A 21,855-nucleotide genomic window follows, 5' to 3' on the forward strand; every position below is an offset into this window, starting at 1 on the left:
TCACCTATAGACCTTGAGCCACCAAGGAAGTGTACCATATTATGCGGTAATGATACGTGCACGGATGAGAAGAGTCAATGATATTGAGAGCCCATAACCAAGGAAGATGCTTTTTGTCATCAAATGACAAGTACAAATGGTTGAATTGTAGCAAAAGTCTTCCTCTATTACTAGAGATATGATTTGTGATACAGAACAAGGAGGAGGGCACAAGAATTTTAAAGTCCAAGTTTTTCATCCCTTCATTGAAGAGCCTTAAGACTTCCTTTTCAACTTTTGTTTTAAAAAGATGTATCTTATTTCTTAAGTGGCTTGGTGATCATAAAACTTAATGTTTGATCTTTCACTAATACTTGTTTGAGGTGTCTTTGATGGTAATCTAATTTTTGCAATGATGATTCATAAGGTTATAAATACATTTAAATTGATGCTATGATTTGTATTGAACCAATAATGATAAGATCTTAACAAAAACTTTCCAAGAGGGATCGCCGACGTATCAAATAGGATTGCATTGTGGTGTGTCATTGCTAATGGGAGGGTATATCAACATGACATAAGGATAATACTTGGACCTATTTGTAATTCTTTGTTATTCATGTGTTGATGTTGCATGCCTATCATTGTTAAAAACCAGCCAAATGTGAAGCACAATCTTCTCGAGTCGGGCAAGAGGTCAGTTTCCATCCAACGCTTTTTTAGTTATGACGACGGATATCGCAAAGGGAAAGTTTTGGTTTGTTTAGTATCCAACTTGATGTTGAAGGGCAAAGATGCTTAAGCCATTTGTTTAACTTAGTATACACATTTTTGTTTCTCTCAATATTTCTTAATGGGCAAGGCACATGTGTTTATTGCTATTAGAAATCCATCTAGGGAGATCGCTTACTAATACCCAACCTATCACTTCCTAAGCAAAAGACAGATTTTTTCTGTGTTTAAACCTCCCTGCTTTATTACTCTTTTGGTAATGAGCTGGGACCGGAGATTTTAATTGTATGATTTCTACCATTGACAAAATTGTCCTTTAAAGAAGTGTTCAAGCCATTAATTGATAGAGGCTTTCATACAACTGTGACCATCCGAACCAAGCTCGCAACATCCACAACATGCACAATCTCCACACTAGCAAACTGAAATTTCAGCATGCTATGTCAAATCTTCAATGGAAAATAAACAAGGTGAAGGCTCACATTAACATTTTAAAACAAAGTGGGATTAAAAGAGAGTGGAAAAGCAGCCCTTGAGACCCTTAATTGAAGAGACATTTTACAAGCTAAACAAAGGCCCATTTAAAACAAAAAGTTGAGATGGAAGTCATGAGGCCCTTGAATGAAGGGTCCCATTCAGTGTGTATCAACAACTTTCTTAGATGTCACATCACTCTTGTTTCCAACCAAAAGTTCGTTCACATTTTCGCGAGGATAATGATCAATTTCATTCAACCACTGACTGCTTTACATTGTTGAAGCTTTCCTACAAACAAAAGAAAGGCATTCAAGAATTTGTACGCCTTTCTCCTTTCCTCGAAGAAATGTTTTAACAGGCCAATATAAGCACATCAATATTGTCTGTATGATTGTCCTCAAATCACTTACACAAGTTGAACTTCATTCCATCTGATCATACCCATTCTGTCTAAGAAAAGCACCTTTCTTCCGTTAGTACATGACGACATTCAGTAAGACATTGCATCTACATCATCAACCAGGAAACCTTAGGTTCAATAATGTCAACCAAGGCATCTTGATGGACAACATTGTCGTCCGGATGTAAGCATTGTCGTAAACGCCTTGCATGTTTAAACAGAGAAGAAATATTTAGCCACAGGGTGTAAGCTTCTTGTTTCCAGATCCCTTGGGATTTTCATCCTTCCAATCATCCCATGCCCTCGCCTTGTACTCAGCAGCCTCATCATCACTCTCATTATCCTTCTTTGTTTCCCTTGCCCATGATGAGTTTGCCTCCTCTTGGAGTTTTGCATTCCTCTCTGTCCATTCCTTCATTATTTTCATTTCTGTCAACCCTGCTTCCTCAATGCTCATGGTTGGCAGCCTGCAATAGACGAGTCTTCCAATCAATATGAAATTCCTAGCATTGTGGCACTAATAATATTAAAAAATGAAACAAACCTGTGACTCGGTTGGAACACTTGAGCTGCCATTCTTTGCCTCTCTGTTGAAATGTCCCCAACAAGACTGGCTGGACCAAACAACGGTTGATGCCGGTGATCGTGACCTTGCCCTATACTGGCTCGTCCTTCAATCACATCTTGAGCAAAAGTGGCACAGGTAATTGGCTGAGGTGGTTTTGCCGTCCTTGCTCTCGAAGCTGCATCTTTATGCCAAGCCTCAGCCTTGGATGCCCTCTCCTCTAATGTAGCCCGAGTAGGAGTATCCTGTTCATTCTGAAGCAAAGGCAAAATCACCCCTTCTGTTCAACTGACTTTCTGGTCTCTGACACACACACACGAGCACGCACACCCACATGCACACGGTCAACAACCCCCCCCCCCCCCCCCCCCCCCCCCCCCCCCCCCCCCCCCCGGCGAACCGTGCATAGCCAGATGCACCTGTGGTTGCATGCTCACCACCCCACGTGCGCATGCACGAAGGCAGAAACATGCATGCGCACACACACTCCTGCAAAAAACAAACCTCATGACGTACAGCTAGTAGCTCTGCCTCTAGTTTCAGCATCTCTAGGAGGTCCAATGCCTGCCAAAGAGTTCATCAAAAAACTCAGTCTCTTCACCTCTCTTGACAAAAAAGAGAAAGAGAGAGCTAGCTGCCTTCAGAGTTATCGCATAAAACTCACCTTGCATAAAGAAAGAGCTATCTGTGCCAACCAAGCCTGCAGAAGGGACAACAAAATGAAACTTGCTGATCTCAAAAAGTGATGATTGAGCCTAGAGTGCGTCCAACATTGCAAATAAAGGCATTGAATACAAAAATAATTAACATTTGTCCATTTCAATGTCACCTACTAAATACTGCATGTCATGTCCGCCACAATATCTTGTGTTCACATACCTCACGTTCTTCTTCCTCAAACTCGTCTTCAGTATGATCCTCCCCGTGATCTGTTACGGAACCTTTTGCAGCAGCCCCTCTTGAACGGCCTCGTCTCTCTCGCCTCTCTTTGATATCTTGAAGCTTAGATTCTGCTGCCTTCACACGCTTGAAACGTGCTATCTGAGCAAAACCAAGCAAACCAACTGATTTCAGGAAGAGCATTCCTCCATGAGAAAAACTTCATGCAGGCAACATATCCTCACTTTGGTTGCCCTTCGCCTTTCCGCTGTCATTGGAGCCTCTTGGTTAAAAGCACTCATCTCTGCATCAGGTACAAGATCCAACCTCTCACACGAGGAAATAAACATCTGGGCACCAAAAGATTAAAAAAATTCTGGCATGACATGAAGAATCAGAGAGACTACATAGACTCTTTTTCTACTCAATAAAAAGCTAGACCTTTAAATATATGCTTGCTGATTTGATACCCTGCAAACGATCTGAACTTCCAGCTCTCTCTAAAAATTCTGCTTTGAAGTAAGGCACCTGCAACGGTCAAGGGCAAGAATAAAACATCCAACTCTGGAGTACAACAATATTGCAGTCGAACAAACACAAAAGAGTATTGTCACTTAAACAAATCCAACATGAAAGCATCCAGCTGTGGATGAAAGACAATTGCAGCCGTGAAAAACACACAAAAATGTTGTCAACATTAAAAGAAAGTTTCGGTGGTATCATCCAGGTGACTACATCAAAATTTAAATGTGAATCCTCGACATCAGAATGTTGATGCTTATAGTAGGTGCGCGCGCGCGTGTGTGTATGTGTGTGTGTGTGTGTGTGTGTGTGTGTGAGAGAGAGAGAGAGAGAGAGAGAGAGAGAGAGAGAGAGAGAGAGAGAGAGAGAGAGAGAGAGACTTGGACACCCCAAGCCGAAGATCAACTGCAACACATGAGAGAAACTGCAAATAACTTGACTAGAGAGAGAGACAGAGAGAGAGAGAGAGAGAGAGAGAGAGAGAGAGAGAGAGAGAGACGGCACGGCATAGTTCCGTGCACAGATACACTGGCCCCAAAGGCTAGCGCCCCTTCTCTCGGTATTTCTTTATTTTATGCTTCATAAAGTACAACGTCCGAGGGTCTCCTCTCTGGTGATGTTCCCAAGAGAGGCAAATCCCACCGCAAAAGACGGGCGCCCGTACAGCCTGTCACGTCCGCACTTCATGCGATTTTGGGGTCCTAGCTTTATTTTTTAATGGTTTAGGCCCTCGACCAGGTTCCAAAAGTTGGGAGGGGTAGGCTTTTAATCCCTAACCCTCTGGGCCACTCAATAAGAGCCTGTAAATTGGAACAACTTTTGGTGCTTCATTTCATTGGACCCCTCGGTTGGGCTCTGTCCTCTAGGCCATGCCACGTCAGCGCTTTGTGACATACCCCCCTCTTGAAAAAATTGTAATCGCCCTCGATTACACCTACAAAATAGACATAGGAGTTCAATAGACAGTGACTCTGAAGTATTAACGTGCTAGACCACACATATCCAACACTTGCACGCAGACGACGGTCACTAAGCATTCACATCACTATCCCCGTCGAGATCTTAGGTGAGAAGCATGATCATTGTAACTTATTTGGCAATCACATCCAGACCGCACTGATCTTTTCACGGATGTCTAGATCTACTAAATCTCGTCACCACATCACCCCTCGGCCCACCAAGACAAAATGTTGTTGTCGTTTCGTCTTTCAAACACGTCCTCAAACAATCCACACATGAGAGAGCACATGTAACAAATTTATGTTAGAAATTCCCATTTAAAGTACTTTTTTACATATAGTCATTCAGCAGAATACTCTCAGCCTGTCATTATCCCTGAAATCTCAAAAAAAATTAGTGACTTTGTTCCCATCGAGGTAACCTATGACAAAGGAGCGGAGTAACACCCCTCTTGTGCAATCCGCACCACATCAGATTCAACCTGCGGATTCATCGGTCACTCTTGGAATAGTTGGTGCTAAACCAAAAGCCTCAAGGTAAAGCTCTAGTATCCGAGGAGTATCTGCTAGGTCCTCCTCCTCCATCCTGACCAAATACCGTGGTGTCAACGTACCCTTCGCTTTCCCTTCCTTGTGATCTAGAACCTGTTCGAAAATGAGTATCTCTTCCGTCTCTTCCACTTTTGGTTGCTTGTCTGGCTCCCTCTCCACTAGCACTTCACCTTTGAAAGGTCTTAATAGACTCACATAAAATGCATTGCTTCCAAGTATCTGGTAACCTCAGTCTGAAGGATACATCATTTATCTTTTCTTGTATTCGGAAAGGTCCATAGTATCACATACTTAGCTTTGGAAAAAGCCTCTCTTTACCCTTCCACTTCGGTGATCGTGCTTTCTCAAATGTAGCACCCACTCATCTTCCTTCAACTGCAAGTCACGTCGATGCTTGTCTATTGCCTTCTTATGCCATGCTTGAGACTTCTCCAAAGCCTCCCGTACCTTAGCAAAAGCAGTGTCCATATCCTGTGTATACTCATCTGCTTCAAAAATATTTTCTTTGGTGCTCAGAATGGGTGGAACCTTTCTCACATCCTTGATAATCTCAAATGGTGCCTTCCTCGTAGACGTGTTGTTATGTCCCGCTTACAGGAGAGGGGATCTAGCCCAGATGCCGTCGAGATGGGCGTCCAATGTCCGGGCGGTCGTAGTGTGAACACGGCCAGTGTGGCCGGCCATTATTATAAAAGGGAGGCCAAGGCCTCATTTGCAGTTATCGACCCCCATTGGCAGCGTGCCAGTGGTTAGCCCGCGAGGCTAGGAGTGTGCGAGGTCACCTCGAAGAGGTGAGGCCGGGTGGTATGGGACGCTCGGTCTTACAGGTACACGCCTACGTCCTCAGACGCTGGCCCCAGCACGGGGGAGCTACCGGATGGTGGCTATGGTCGGGTGGTATGTCCTACGCGTCTGTAGGTGGTTCGTGTGGCCGAGAGATCCATTCTTCTCATTCGTTTCACGTGTGAACTGTGTTGTTATAAGCAAACTCCACTAAGGGCAATAACTTTTCCCATTGAGTCTTCTGGTCAAAGATGTAGGACTTCAACAAGTCTAAAACCACTAAATTGGCTATCTCAGACAACCTATCTCTCTGTGGATGAAACGAGGACGAGAATTTAAGTCGTGTACCTAAATTCTCCCATATTGCTCTCCAAAACAAACTCGTGAACCAAAGGGTTAGGACTCCCTAAACCTAACCCTAGCCAACCCGCAAATCCCGACCGTGGGGCCTAAACCCTAGCAAGAGGAGCAAAAACAGAGCAATAACCAACTTATGAAGTGCGGCCGAGTGAATCCGAATAATAATTGGGTTAGGATTTTTAATCCTAACCCCCAACAACTTAAAGAACCTTTGTCGAGGGGCCTAAGGTCATAAAATAAAGCAAAACTCACACACAGATTGCGTGGGAGATGATGACATGGTAGCTGTATGGATAGTCCGCGTCTTGGGCAAGTACCTGATGACGTGGCAGCATGTACAGATCAACCCTATGGACGTTGGCTTTAGGACACAGAGCTTTTAGAAGTGTTGCATTTCATGTAATTACTTTTAATACGCCAAGGGCCTTTGAATATGAATTGAGGGCTCTCTCTCTCTCTGGCATTCTACCGGGAGGTGAGGCAAAGCAGACATAGTTACCGGGGAACGCCCCCTAGCCCCCGTTCCGGCGTTCCGCGGGGCAGTTCCCTTCCCGAACGTTCCGGAACGTCCCGGAATGTCTGACGTTCCGGGTGGCCAATGCAAACCGGAACGGCCGTTCCGGAACGTTCCGAAACGCCCCCGGACCGTTCCGGAATGCCCCTGGAACGGCCAACGGCTACAAACAAATTTGGCAAAAATTGAAAAAATTGAAGTAAATGTTTGGGCTTCTTTTGAAAGTGTGCAAGGCCTCCAGGACTCATAAAATGCACCCCCCTCCCCCTTTCTCTTCAGTAGCTAATCCTCAAGGCTCAAGCTCTCTCCCTCTCACTCTCAAGATCTCTCCCTCTCAAGACTCACTCTCTCAAGCCTCAAGGCTTCAAGCCTTCAAGCTCTCTTCCTCTCCCTCCCACTCTCTCAAATCTCTCCCTCTCTCTCTCTCTCTCTCTCTCTCTCATCATCTAGTCATAGCAAGGTTGAATGGTCTTCAAAACGAGTTTTTTGTGAGTATTAGAGTCAAAGCACTCTAATACTCCTTGTATTTAAACACAAGGAGCTAAAAATTGCACTATTTGGGTGTTTTTTATACCTCCCGTTCCGCGACGTTCCCGTTCCAGACCCCTAGCCGTTCCCTCGTTCCGCGGGGATCCCGTTGCCGTTCCTGTTCCGCATTCCGGGTAACTATGAAAGCAGAGCCACAAAGAGTTATACCTTGTTGAAGCAATATAGAGAAATACCGAAAGGAGCGCCACAGTTTGGGGCCAATGCAATTTGGGGGTGAAACTATGCCACTCCGTGTCTAGTGTGGATTCTCTCTTTCTTTCCGTTCAATTGTTTCACGTGCTAAACGTCTATCTCGGTCTATTCTTTCAGTTGCCGCGTGGTGTCATCCCGTTACAGTGGTATCAGAGCTTGCTTCTCTAAAAGCATGCCGGTCCCTAAAGAGCAGATAGAGCAAGATGGTGCTTTCAGAATCTCGAGAGAAAACCGGACCTACATGAACCTACAGATGGAAGCTATGGGGTTGGATAAAGAAGAAACGACAAGAGAAAAAGGAGATGAAAGAGGAGTTCGTTTTTGCCCTAAAAAGCACAAAAAACATGCTTTTCTATTTTGCAAAGGTCTATACAAATATCTTCAATGGTTAATAATTTGGATATGCAACAAAAGTCAAAGTTGATCCTCTTGACGAGCCCTACCCCTTAACGAGAGCGGATTTTGATTCCAACCATTATGAAAAAACAAAATAGGATTAACGCGTCAGCAATAAATTAGGGTTTCAGCAAAAAAAAAAATCAACATGTAAAAAATTAATGTTTTTAGAAGCTCTTGTTATTTGAGCGTAGAAAACAAGTTTTAGGAGCGACGAATAAGCACTTGGGAGCATGAAGCCACTCTATTGTAAATAAAGAGAAGCATCTCTTTGAAACTTTGCTTCAAAAGTTGTTTGAAAATACTGTTTGGAAATAGAAATGAGCTGTTTTGGTGCCGATTTCAGAATGCTTAGTTTTTGATGCACTCTTTTCAATATCTTTGGCTCAAGCTTTCTTAAGAGGAGTGTTCATGTTTGATATGGAACCTTTGAACGACGCAGACCGGTGGTCTGGGGAGCGCTTAGTTGTACTCTGGAAAACCTCTGAATGACGCAGGCTGGTGGTTTGGGAGCTGATTGTATTTGGAGCCTCCAAGCGACGCAGGCTGCGGTTTGGGGAGCATTTGGTTATCTTGTAAGCTCGTGGCTTGGACCTTTTTAGGTTATTTGCGGGGAAGTGAGGAGGTAGTCGTTGAGCATCTTCATGCCTAAGACCGTCTACCTAGGAGGAGTGTTTAGCAACGACGTTTGTTTTTATGCCTTGTAACATGCATATGTAAGCATCTATGTTGCATCGTGATATGTCAAACCACTAAATATTCCTAATCGGGTGAGATTGCCTAGGTATGTAACTTTAGTGCATCGAGACACCCCTTTAAAGATCAGCGCAATCTCGGGGTGATGGCTAATTTTGCTACACCACCATATCAAGAGCTCCCATACGGAATGAGAAAAGTGAATGATCGACCCTCAGAGTGACCCTCAGATATTTGCCACTTAAGATTAAGAGGGTTAGGACTTCCTGAGCCTAACCCTAGCCAAAACCTAGCAAAAGGAGAGAATTACCAACTTATGAAGTGCGGTCGAGTTGACCCGTCACCCAAATAATAATTGGCTTTCGATTAAAAATCCTAACCCGCAACAACTTGATGAACCTTTGCCGAGGGGCCCAAGACTATAAAATAAAGTACAACTAACACACGATCGCGTGGGAGGAGATGACGTGGAAGCTGTACAGACAGCCTACGTTTTGTTGAAGTACCTAATGACATGGCAACGTGTATGGATCAGTCCTATGGGCGCTCGCTTTTAGAAGTGATGTTTTTCATGTGACTGCTTTTAGATAGGCTGAGGGCCTTTAAATATGAACTGTGGGCCCTCTCTCTGGCATTCTACCGGGAGGTGAAGCAAAGCAGCGCTATAAAGAGTTGTACCTTGTTGAAGCAATATAAAGAAAAACCAAAAGGGACGCCAGACTTTGAGGCCAATGCAGTCTGGGGATGGAACTATGTCACTCCGTGTCTCGTGTGGATTCTCTCTTTCTTTCTGTTCAGTTGTTTGAAGTGCTAAACGTCTATATAAATCTGTTCTTTCAGTTGGCACTGTTAGAGTTCTGATTCTTGTTCGATGGTGGCTCAAATATCTCCCACGAGCAGTTTAGGGAGTGAGGCCTGTTTTGTGCCTGTGCTCGGCCGTACTTAAGGTAGACGTACCTGTTCACGGCAATGCACTTCACGGTGTTGCTCACCCGGTAGGCTGGCATGAAGCGGAACCCCGTTCCTAGGGTTTCCCGAGGTCAACATTTTAGGCCATTTATCTCGAATCATGGGGTTTTGCAGAAGGTAGGGCAAATCTGGGATTTGCCTATATATGCAACCCCTCCGCTTGTACTTTTGGCATGGGTTATGCAGTGCAGAGATCCAGTGTTTGGACACTCTTTTTGCAGTTTGCTATCGTTTTGTGTGTCACATTCTCTCTCTAGCATTTTCTCTCTCCACCATCAATCTCTCTCTGGCGTTTTTCCTCAACGATCCAACTGACGCTCCCTCTCCCTTGCCGTGTTCACACCCTTGCATTTGTTGTGCAGTGTAGAGATCCAACGTTTGGACACACTTTTTTGCAATTTGCTATCGTTTTGTCACATTCTCTCTCTAGCGTTTTCTCTCTCCAACATCAATCTCTCTCTCTCTAGCGTTTTTTTCTCAACGATCCCTCGTTCTACAACAAGGCAATTTTAACATGGATGGTTTTTCCAACCTGCACGCACATATGGCACCAGTGACGCAAAATGTCAATGGTCAAGGGGCGTCGATGATCCCTATTACAATACCCATGTTGCAAAACAATTCCCTATGAGAATTTGGGAGCTACTAGAAAAGCCAAAAGCCTACAAAGAAGGTGGTGCAGCTGTCAAGTTTGAAACTTTCAGTGGCTTTGAGGATAAGGCAAAGGCTCTTGCTTTCCTCCAGCGGGTTGATACAGCTTATGCACGGGGGAATTTTACAGAGGCCTCCAAGGTTAGGAAAGCTGCCACTTTCTTAAAAGGCAATCCGCTTACATGGTGGACGACATTGTTGATGCAAGGACAAGCACCCACCACATGGATATACTTCAAGCAAATGTTTTCATCTGCATGGCTGTCAAATGAATTCGAGGCCGATGTCATGGCGGATTGGCACCAACTCACTGCGACTACTTGCAAGAGCCTACAGGAGTGCAATCAGAGGTTTTGTAAAGTGCTGCTCTCAGTAACCTCCTACAGGTTTGTGCCACTGATAGTGCAGATTGAGAAGTATTGTTGTCGGCTGCCTAAAGGGCTTCGAGATTACTGTACAAAGAACAAAGTGGCTACCCTCATTCAATTGATGAAAGTTGCCAACACCGGTCTTGCCTTGTTGAAGGGAGAGGACAATGGGTTTCAAGGCAACCTAAAAGGGGGTCATTAAAAGAAAAATTCAACAAAGAAGCCCGTTGTAAAAGTGACTCCTGAAGCGTCCCAAGTGTGAGAGAGAGTTTTCTTTCCGGATCAAAACTTTTAGACCACTGTATGCCAAAAAACATATCACATCCAGACAGAGGAGAAACGACAAACTTAAGGCAAAACCCTATGTTTTGGACTCATACTGTCACCATTATGACATTTATGCATGAGGAGTGCATGCCAGAAGCAAATCCAGATATCACAATGGGATCCACTGAAATAGCTTCTAACAGTGCACTCTTCACAAGAGAATCACTAATCACATCATGAATACTGCCAGAATAAAAAAAGATCACAATACGCTGACCATTCACATGATCATAACACTCATGAGAGACTCATCTAGATGATCATTAGAAACTTAAGGCACATTAGTTTTCTCATGTATGACACTAACATAAGATGTGGGTTCTGTGGGTTCGTTTGTGGATTCTTTGGGTGCGTTCTGAGGACAATCTCTTTTCATGTGACCTTTAGGGTGACACTAAAAACTCGGTTTGTTCTTCAAGACTTAACCAACCTCCTACTATTCCTTGAGCAGATTTTTCATCAAGTGTCAACTTAGGAATTTCCTATAGTTTAGCCTTTCCTTTATTATCACTGTTAGGTGACGAGTGTTGTGCTCTAGGTTTAGTAGAAGACTCGGAAGAAAAAGAATTACCATTGTCCTTACCATTCTGTTAGTTCTGAGGGGTATTTAACTTGTTCTCTTTCGGCTTACCTTTGTTGTGCTTCATTTCCTGCGCAAGAGCGATTCTGACGGTGTGAAGAACACGCTTACTATGTGTGTTTATTCATACTTAGACTTCGACGAAACTTAACTCTGAACAGAACTTGAGAACAAGAGACTCAGAGACTGAATGTGTTTGATTGATTCAAATGTGTTACAATGGCATTCTTATATAGAATCTGAAGAGACACGATAAAGAGACATGACCATAGGTCCAAAGACATGACTCTAGGACAATAGTCGTATGTTGCTCAATTGGCTTTATCTGACAAGAAAATAATTATCAATGAATTATTGGATTTATAAGTGAGGGTTTTCTCGCTTGGAACACCAAGAAAAATAATTCTAAATGAATTATTGGAATTTTAAGAAAGAGGGTTTTTCTTACTGGCGACATCCGAGTACAAAGTATCCCTAGTGCGTCATTCAAGGTAATGACGGGAGCACTTAGAACGGGAATATCTGTATGGCCACCGAAACGGGTACTTCTGATGCATCACATCGGATGGGTAACAAGGAGCATCGGACAACTCTGATGCATCATAGGATGGGCGACATAGAGCATTACGAAGGAGATTGTACCGTAAGTTCGGTAGCAAGTGACTAGGTGATGGGTATTCCTGATGCGTCACAAGGTGGGTGACGAGTGCATCGGAAAGGGGATATGCATAGTCGAAAGGAAATTCCGAATTGTGTTGGAATTGTGCAGAAGGAAAAGCAAACACCTGAATGAAGATGGACTTTGAGGAAAAAACGGATGCTTTCTAAGAAAGCGGGTTGCTTTTCGGGAAAGAAGATGCTTTCTCACGAGGAAGTCTATGTCTGCATTGCAATTGTGCATGTGATTGCATCCAGGGACGCCTGGGAAGTAATGTGAAAGCATCATTTTTAACTTACAAGGTTTTAATGAGTTTTTGGGCAGATTCAGACCATTTTTTAAGGTGACCAGCCGCCCACTTAATAAGTGGGCAACCTATGGTTAAATAAAAAAGTAAAAACCAGCCAACAATTTTTCTCTATCTTTTTCTGGCAGAACAGCACCACATAAATTCAAAAAAAATTTAAAAAAAATACGGCCGCGATCTCTACACAAGCAGCCAATGCTCTGCTATCTTTGCCATGGCCAGGGAGCCATAAAAGCATCACACTCTCTCTCTCACAGAGGAGATCAGTTCTTGCAAGAAGAAGATGCTACTGCAGATTTCATCCGCAAAGAAGACGTTGCTGGTGATGCCTATGGCTGCCCCAAGTGTACCAGATGTCGCCAAGACCCAGTGCGCGAGTTCCCTCGCGAAGAAGTACCTACGGAGCATGTTTCCATCGCAACAAGTTGCTGTTTTTCTCTGTTTTCAGCCCATAAACATCGTAGACGGGGCTGATTTACGAGAAAGAACCCAAGAACACACCTCTTTTGTGTGTAGGATTGGAAGAGAGGATTTTCTATGTAGAAATCTTTTGGGGAATTGCTTTTTCAAGAACCGAGTTGCGTTTCGAGCGTCGAGACTTTGAAGGTAACGATTTTCATGTTATGATCTCTAAGTATTTGTTTGCAGGTGTACTTCCTCTTAGTTAGGGAGTAGGAGCACATGAAGGCATGAGCCTCTCCAAGAGAAAAGCGCTCTGAGAAACTAGAGCCAGATCAGCCCAAGGGTTTCGTACCCAAGTTTGGGAAGTAGATCCTACGAATCGGAGAGAGGTAGTCTCTCGAGTTGTGATCCGAAAGTTGGGATTCCCAAGAAGGACTTCGTGTTCGGGAAAGCAAAGTTGTTCTGTGGGAAGATGTCACCAAGTGATGACGTGGCGGACGGCAGAAACCCTAATTTCTGTCAAAAACCCTAAAATTCCTGCAAACCCTAATTTTTGCCAGAAACCCTAATTTTCGAAAATCGCGAAGGCTGAATAAAAAATAAAAAATTTAATGACGAGCGACGTGAATCTTGCTTTTTCTCTACGCCATGAGAAAGAGAGAGAACTTGCTTTTTTTTTAAAAAAAAGAGACTCTCTAAGAGAGAGAGAGAGAGAGAACTGATGCTTCTTTTATTTTTAAAGGCTTTTGGGGCTCTGCTTTTGGGCATCCCTTGTAACCTTTAAATTAGTGGTGAGGGCCTCACTTCTCACAGCATCTGGACCGGAGTCTGAGAGTGAAACCCTAGCCACTCTCTTGTAATTTGAACCGATTAATATAAAAAGAAATACCGAAAGGGGCGCCAGTCTTTGGGGCCAATATCTCTAGGCACGGAACTCCGCCCGGCCAGTGCAAATCTATTGTAATCTGTGAATTGTTTTGAAGTGGTTATTTGGTGCTGTCGCGATTGATTTTTGACTTGGAGTGTCCAAGTCTGTTACAATGGTATCAGAGCACGGCCGATTTCTCTTCTACAGGAAATCCGATCCCCGAAATATTTTTTTTTTTTCCACGGCACCTATGGCTTCAGGCAATTATCAGTCGACTCCCTCTGCATCTGGAGATGCGGGCTGCGATCACAACGAAGATTCAGACAGAGAGTATGGCCCGCCTCGGCCTACTCAGGCGGAGCAACGAGAGATGGAGCGTCGTCAATTGATTGGCGATGCAACACAGATGATGCTCAATTTTGTCAAGGACTCGAAGATGGCAAAATATATGAACCAGACCTCTTTGGAAGAGGTATAGATGGAGTGGCAAAGAACCACAACACCACTCCCGAAACCCGCTCTCAAGAAACCTTCTGCCTCCAAGAAATATACGGAGAAGGAACTGGAGAACGTGGTTGATGCACGGATTGCTCAACTTTTCGACGTGCAAAAGAAAGGCAAAAAGCACGGCAAAAGGCAGAAGAAAGGCACTGACTTCCCCGGATATTTGGGTTGTTGGTCGACATTTGACAAGGGAAAGAAATTGAAGAAGCGCGTCAAGTTTGAAGACCTACCCAGTTCTTCTTCTTCTTCTTCTGACAGTTCTTCTAGCTCTTCAGACTCGAGCGAAGAAGACAGGAAAAGCAAAAAGCGAAGAAACAACGCTTCGGAAAAGGCAAGAAAAAGGCAAGGAAGTCTAAGTCTCGCCCAGTGAGTGACACTTCTACAGAGGACTCGTCTACGGACAGTTCAGACTCTGATAACGGAAACTTTTATGCGAACAAGAAGAATTTTTACAAAGCCAACCAGTATGACTTTCTCGAAGATAAAAGCAAGAAAGTCCGAGAGTTTAAGGAAGGTGGCCACTCGATCAAGTTTGATACTTTTTCAGGATACTAAGATGCTTCGAAGGCTTTGTCTTTTATACAACAGTTTGAAATCGCTTTCGCAGGAGGACGCTACGGAGAGCTACCTCTTACTTTAAGAGGAATGCTCGTACTTGGTGGTCCACTCTTCTTTTAAACAAGATTACGCCAGTTAAATGGCTGAAATTTAAGGAGCTTTTTATTTCTTCTTGGTTAACGCAAGAATATGAATGAGATATACGAGCTGCTTGGAACCATCTTCGGATGACCAAGGAAGACACAATCAATGCTTATTGTAAAAGATTCTGGAGCTCTTTTCTACCCGCCTCTTCATTCACGAAGATCTCGTTCAGAGAACAGATTGAGCAGTTTACCTTGGGTCTACCTACAGAGATCCGAGATCACTGCTTAGAACAGAAGTCAGCTTCTATTCAAGAGTTGATGAGTCATGCGAAGCAGGGCTTTGCCATTCACTCTGGCAGTCTGACCTACCCCACAGATGAGGCCATGACACAACGAGCCGAGCAGACTTCTGGGAATGAAAGTAGAAAGAATAAGAGCAACCCAGAGAAAAAGGATGCACAACCCAAGCTTACTCCTGAGGAGAGAGCTCGCTTCATCAGAGAGGGGAAGTGCTTTGGATGCGGGGAACATGGACATATCTCGATGAAGTGCCCTAAAAAGCCACAGAAAGAATAGAATGATAAAGACGACGACAGACCTGAGAGTTCGAGAGCAGCTGAGGAACGTGGCAGAAAAGGCAGATAGAAAAACAGAACTGGTACCACATGGCGTGGAACCTGCACCGAATGTAATGAATGAAAGTACAAACTTTGCCGCTTTTAGGGCAAAGTGAAGGATCAGGAAGCTCTTTTGAAGGAGCCAAGGCCAACTTCTTTTCACTTGCAATTGGCGGCTTGATTTGGAATTACGCCCGACAGACTGACGCCACAGGCGGAGGTAGTTCGACTGGCACCCGGATGGGATGTTGCCATTACACCGAGCATTGGCAAACTTCGCTTGCAATGAAAGGGGTGTTCAGGGCACGCGAGTGACGTTCTACTCGGGATCCCTTGGTACCACAAGAACTACGCCGTGGTTGACTACCGGGCCGAGAAAGCGACTTTGATAAATGAAGGGCTTAGAGATTGTACTTGATGAACTTCAGTTTCTTACTCATTCTTTTGGGAGAGAACTGAACGATGGATAAAGGTTGAATATGTTTTAACCTGATCAAAAGAATGCCAAGATTTTTCTCCACACTCATGCCGATTGCTTTTCAGAGGGCCTGAAGATCAAACCATTGATCTGATACTTGGAAGCACGCAACCGAATCGGCCACCTTACCGTGTGAGCCGAGTACAGAATGAAAAGATTATGAACCAAGTGAAAGACCTCTTGGAAAAGGGTCTTGTCCAGCCTAGTACTTCACCGTATTGCTCTCCAGTGTTGTTGGTTTTGAAGAAAGACGGATCTTGGAGAATGTGCATCGATTATAGCAATCTCAACGAAATCACCATCAAGAACAGATTTCCGATTCCTAGGATCGATGATATACTCGATAGGTTGCAGGGATCCTCGTGCTTTAGCAGGATTGACTTGAAGAGTGGATATCATCAGATCAGGATAGCGTCGCGAGACGTCTACAAGACAGCTTTTCGGACGACTTTTGGGTTATTTGAGTTTTTGGTGATGCCTTTTGGCTTAACCAATGCTCCTGCGACATTTAACCGGATGATGGACAGGATTTTTCGAGGGTACAAGCTATTTGTTGGCACTTTCTTTGACGACATCATTGTTTTCTCCAAGAATGAGGTAGAACACAGAGATCATCTGCTTCAAGTCTTTCAGGCATTACGAGATCACACGTTAGTGATTAATGCAAAGAAAAGTGACTTTTTCCTACCAGAGATACACTTTTTGGGACACATTGTGTCAGCAGCAGGAGTGCAAATGGACCCGGCCAAGATAGAGACTATCCGTGATTGGCCCGATTTGAAGAATGTCCATGAAGTTAGAAGCTTCTTGGAACTGTGTTCGTACTACAAGCGGTTCATACGAAAGTTTGCAAAGGTTACTTCCCCTTTGCATACCTTGACACAGAAAGGAGTACCTTTTTCGTGGGGACCCACAGAGGTGACTGCCTTTCGGACATTGAAAGAGAAATTGACTACGGGACCTATTTTGACTTTGCCGGATTTGCAGAAGTCATTTGAAGTATATTGTGATGCTTGTGGTCGTAGTCTGGGTACGATCTTGATGCAAGAAGGCCATGTCATAGCTTACAAGAGCCGTTTGTTCTCTACGCCGCAGACGACAGCACAGATTTATGAGAAAGAGCTTTTGGCAGTTATCCATGCTCTTACTCAGTGGCGGCACTACCTACTCGGAGCGGATTTTACTGTCTTTACAGACCATCAGAGTTTGCGCTACTTCTTGTCACAGAAGCAGCTTTCGGAAAAGCAGATGCGATGGGCGAACATCTTGTCACAGTTCCACTTCCAGATTGTACATGTGTAGGGACAAAAGAATGTGGTGGCAGATGCTTTGTCTCCCAAACTGTTGGTTCTGGCTATTTCCGCAATACATCATAGGAGCTTCGAGGATATGGTCGATCAATATGCCACAGATACAGATTTTGCAGATATTTCCACACGGATACGGGATGGGGAGACAGTAGCGGGATACTCCGTTCGGGAAGGCTACTTGATGAGAAAGACTATGTTGTGCGTTACACAGCCGTTGAGGGATAAGGTTATGACTGAATGCCACTGTCCACCTTTTACAGGTCACCGCGGCATTGCTACCACCATGAAAGGGGTAGAGAGATACTTCTTTTGGCCGTGACTCAAAAAGGACGTGGAAGAGTTGTGCGCAGTATGCCAGAAGGTCAAGTTTGACAAGCATAAGACACAAGAATTGTTACAGCCTTTACCCATACCCACCCGTCCATGGGAAAATATTGAAATGGATTTCATTTTTTATCTCCCGAGAACAAAGAATGATCACGATGATTTTCCGATTACATGGCACGTCTGAGACGATTGTCTCAGACAGAGACCCCAAATTTATGAATTTGTTTTGGAAGGCAATTTGGGCGAACATTGACACACGGTTGCAGTTCTAGTCATCGTTCCACTTGCAGACTGACGGGCAATTAAAGATTGCCAATTCAGTGATTTTAGATTTATTGAAGTCTTGTATCTCGGATCAGAAGACTCAATGGGAATAGAACTTACCTTTGGTGGAATTTGCCTACAATAACACGATACACTCTTCGACGAGGAAGACGCCATGTGAGATTGTTGAAAGTGCTACGAAGGTTCCATCCTTCCTGAGGACGAAAGATTAGATTTTTGAAGCGGATGAATATTCACGAGATTTGGATACGGCTTTTGCCAAGGTTCGCGAGACTTTGCAGGAGTCTCAAGAACGACAGAAAAAGGCAGCGGATCGCCATCGTCGCGACTTGAAATTGAAGGAGGATGATTGGGTGCTCTTACTTTTGAGAAGGCACGCCTACGAAAGAAAAAGGGAAAGGAGAGGCTTTTTCCAAAGCTTAGTATGCGATACTACGGACCTTTCCAGATTACTGAAAAGATAAATGATGTCTCCTTCCGATTGAAACTGCAAGATACTTGGAGGATTCATAATGCATTGCATGTGAGTCTCTTGAACCCGGTTAAGGGTGATGTGCCTGATGATGGGGAGCCTGATGAGCAACCCGAAGTGGAAGAAAACGAGGAGATCCTTGTTCCTGAACAGATTTTGGCACATAACGATCCAAAGAAAGGTAAAGTCCGAAGGCGGTTCTTGGTTTAGTTCAAGAACTTTCCTGCATTTGATGCGAAGTGGATCGAGGAGGAGGACCTAGCAGATACTCCTCGGATTGTGAAACTTTACCTCGATGTTTTGGTTTAGCATAGTCTACTCCAAACGGAACCCAGAAACTCAGCTTGGCCGAAGATCTTGTGCAGTGGGATGCACAAGAGGGGAGTAACTCCACTCCTTTGTCAACAGATGCCTCGATTTTGATACTAAAGTCACTGATGTCTCTTTGAGCTTCATGGATACTGAGAGCTGACAATATTCTGCTGAAGGACTTTATGAAATGGAATTCCTGATTATGATACTGATTTGTTCTTCACTTCTTGTGAGTGCAGGAACTGATAGACGAAATGACTACAGCATTTTGGTCTGATTGATCTCGAATAGACATGGTTGCAATAGGGGTTAGTCAATCGGACATCGATGAGGTCCCGATTGGACCTAGATGTGATTGCTAGCTACATTACCGATAAATCATGGTCTAAGATCCGAATGAATGTTGAATGTCATGTGATGTCCTGTGATGTCTGGTGATGTCCTATGATGTCGTGTGATGTGACTGTCGATTTTGTACATGTGCTAGATGGGTGTTCCTACTACGTAGGTACTAACAGTCAGTGTCTGCTAAGACGGTTTATGGCTTTTGTCGGTTTTGCACGCGTAATCGCGGTCGATTACAATGCTTTCAAGAGGGGGGTATGTCACAAAGCGATGACGTGGCGGACAACAGAAACCTTAATTTCCGGAAATTAATGACAAGCGACACGAATCTTGCTTTTTCTCTACGCCATGAGAAAGAGAGAACTTGCTGTTTTTTTAAAAAAAAGAGACTCTCTAAGAGAGAGAGAGAGAGAGAGAGAGAGAGAGAGAGAGAGAGAGAACTGATGCTTTTTTTATTTTTAAAAGCTTTTGGGGCTTTGCTTTTGGGCATCCCTTGTAACCTTTAAATTAGTGGTGAGGGCCTCACTTCTCAGAGCATCTGGACGCAAAGTCTGAGAGTGAAACCCTAGCCACTCTCTTGTACTTTGAACTGATTCATATAAAAAGAAATACCGAAAGGGGCGCCAGTCTTTGGGGCCAATATCTCTAGGCACGGAACTCCGCCGGGCCAGTGCAAATCTATTGTGATCTGTGAATTGTTTTGAAGTGGTTATTTGGTGCTGTCGCGATTGATTTTTGACTTGGAGTGTCCAAGTCTGTTACAGAAGAGGACTCTGGAAACAGAGTGGGAAAAGAGAGTTGCAGGGATGCCACGCCCTGAGTCTGGAAGGTCAGATCCAAAGGCGAGAACCTTGATTCTCGAGGATTTGGAATAAGGAACGGAAGTTTCTTGGAACAGGGTTTTGCCCTAGGAATAGGAAGCCGAGGCTTCCAGGAACCATCAAATCTTACTCTAGAATGAACGTGGTAATACGTTTGGTTCAAGTGCTTGTATAGACTTCTCCTAGTAACAAAGATACTATTACAAGGGGAGACCAACCCATCTTCTGGTCCCCAATACTGTGTCGATCTTCTCTCTCTCTCTCTCTCTCTCTCTCTCTCTCTCTCTCTCTCTCTCTCTCTCTCTCTCTCTCTCTATTTCTCTGTACATCCGTTGGCTCAATAATACGTGATAAATCCTATTTATCCGAATGTATATTATATTATATTGCTATGCGCTCTCGTTTGTGACAATGGTATCAAAGCATGGTCTCCTCTCTTTCTCTGTAAAGGACGACGACTCTAGGAAGATACAGGAAGAAGCCATGACAAGCCAAGAGAGAAGTAAGCAGGCGGAACCCTAAGTCCTGCAAGGAAAAGCTCGCAGAGTTAGAAAAAAAAAATCTGTAAGAAGTCGACACAAGACTTGGGATTCTCTGAGAAGGCGACAAGAGCATGATACTCAAGAACCTAGAGAATCCAAGAAGCGGAATGCTCAAGATCCTTCAAAACCCAGAAGATATCCATGAACATCAATCCAGAACCATAGCCAAGAAATCCCGTCATTTCGGGAAGGATATGAAGAAGGTCTTTAGACCTCAGAACCCTCCGGTCAAGTTTGATACTCTTGACGGAAGGGAAGATGTCCCAAAAGCTACCGCTTTCATTCGACAGTATGATTGCCTTTGCAAATGGCAATTTCTGAGAAGCGTCGAAGATGAGGCATGTGACCAAACACCTCAAGGGGATTGCAAGTACTTGGTGGTATACCAAAGCTCTACAAGGAACTTACAACAAGACTTGGATTCAATTCGAGGCTGAATTTTCCGACAAATTTTTTTCCTCTACGCTTTGAGGAAGGCATCCAAGAAGATTGGGATCGGTTTGCCCAATAGGAACACAAATGAGTCAAAGCAAGTAGTGGTTCACTCTTGCCAAGGTAGCTCCACTCTTGATCCTCTCTGAGGAAGGAAAGATAAAGAAATTTAACGAAGGACTTTTGCCCGAATTTAGTAGACGCATCTGCAAGATACTTTGCAGCAGATGGTAAAGTCAGCAACAAAAGCTGAAAGTGTACACCTTAGTGACAAGTGTACATAGAATCTAATCCCCGCAATGAGACGGGAACCATTGAACACAGAAACATCAAATTTTTTTCATCCCTCCTCAACAGATATGTGGCTATCCGAAGAACGTATTAGAGTAAGGGCATTCAAATTGACTCCTAAGATTTTGAACAGAAGACCCTCGAACTTTAAGTGAGAGGGCAAGTCTTTGATCAAAGTTAAATCTTTGAAGAACTAATAAACAACATATTTCTTTTATGCACAAGATATGTATGTGTCTAACCAGGACAATCACTCTCGAGTATTTATGAGAGCTGAACTGAGTTGAAACATTGCTTTATGCGATGAATTGGTTTGCTCAACCACCGGAAGGTTACTGATTGAATTAGTATCCAATAGTTTCCTAGCAGATTACCTGCTATTGCGGGTACAACGGCAGAAAGGAAGGAACCATTCCGAGATTTCAACCAAGAAAAGCTTTCATTAAGCTTGAGTACTCTTTAAGCCCACACCCCGTACCCGGTAAGGGACGATATGGTAGTGCTTTTTGCACAAGTGAAGGAATACTCTCTTTATGAGGAAAGAAGCAAGAGACGGCCTTGGCCTATGCTCGTAGAATTCCACATTTGAAATCCAAGTTTATTTGATGAGCGGGTTTTGCTCTAGAACCAAATCGAGGAATCATACGGTTGAGCGTCTTCGCTCTAAGGATCTTACGAAGGGAAGGTAATTTCCCAAGTTCACCAAAACTCTAATACAGCTTAAGAATTATGTACACCTTTGGGTACATGGATAACACACGAAGATGCAGACCTATGCCAAGGAACTGGA

General features: G+C 43.9%; 1 protein-coding gene across 2 annotated transcripts in view; it reads right to left on the minus strand.

Annotated features, from left to right (window-relative positions):
- Positions 1 to 1,421: 1,421 nt before the first annotated feature.
- TAP46 (2A phosphatase associated protein of 46 kD) overlaps positions 1,422 to 21,855 on the minus strand; it is an 87,431-nt gene continuing 66,997 nt past the window's right edge. Inside the window, exons 3-9 of one of the 2 annotated variants that reach the window (XM_086492243.1) lie at positions 3,474 to 3,560; positions 3,278 to 3,382; positions 3,033 to 3,194; positions 2,818 to 2,853; positions 2,670 to 2,717; positions 2,133 to 2,407; positions 1,422 to 2,055 (exon numbers count right to left, since the gene is read on the minus strand). In XM_086492243.1, the coding sequence (XP_086348369.1) occupies positions 1,821 to 2,055; positions 2,133 to 2,407; positions 2,670 to 2,717; positions 2,818 to 2,853; positions 3,033 to 3,194; positions 3,278 to 3,382; positions 3,474 to 3,560 (948 nt within the window). In that variant the 3' untranslated portion in view covers positions 1,422 to 1,820. Of the gene's footprint in view, positions 2,056 to 2,132; positions 2,408 to 2,657; positions 2,718 to 2,817; positions 2,854 to 3,032; positions 3,195 to 3,277; positions 3,383 to 3,473; positions 3,561 to 21,855 lie in introns of both variants that reach the window. The other variant, XM_086492242.1, reaches the window with a different exon arrangement.

This window comes from Adiantum capillus-veneris, chromosome 20 (genome assembly GCF_014529385.1).
Source record: "Adiantum capillus-veneris isolate H3 chromosome 20, ASM1452938v2, whole genome shotgun sequence".
NCBI classification, from domain to species: domain Eukaryota; kingdom Viridiplantae; phylum Streptophyta; class Polypodiopsida; order Polypodiales; family Pteridaceae; genus Adiantum; species Adiantum capillus-veneris.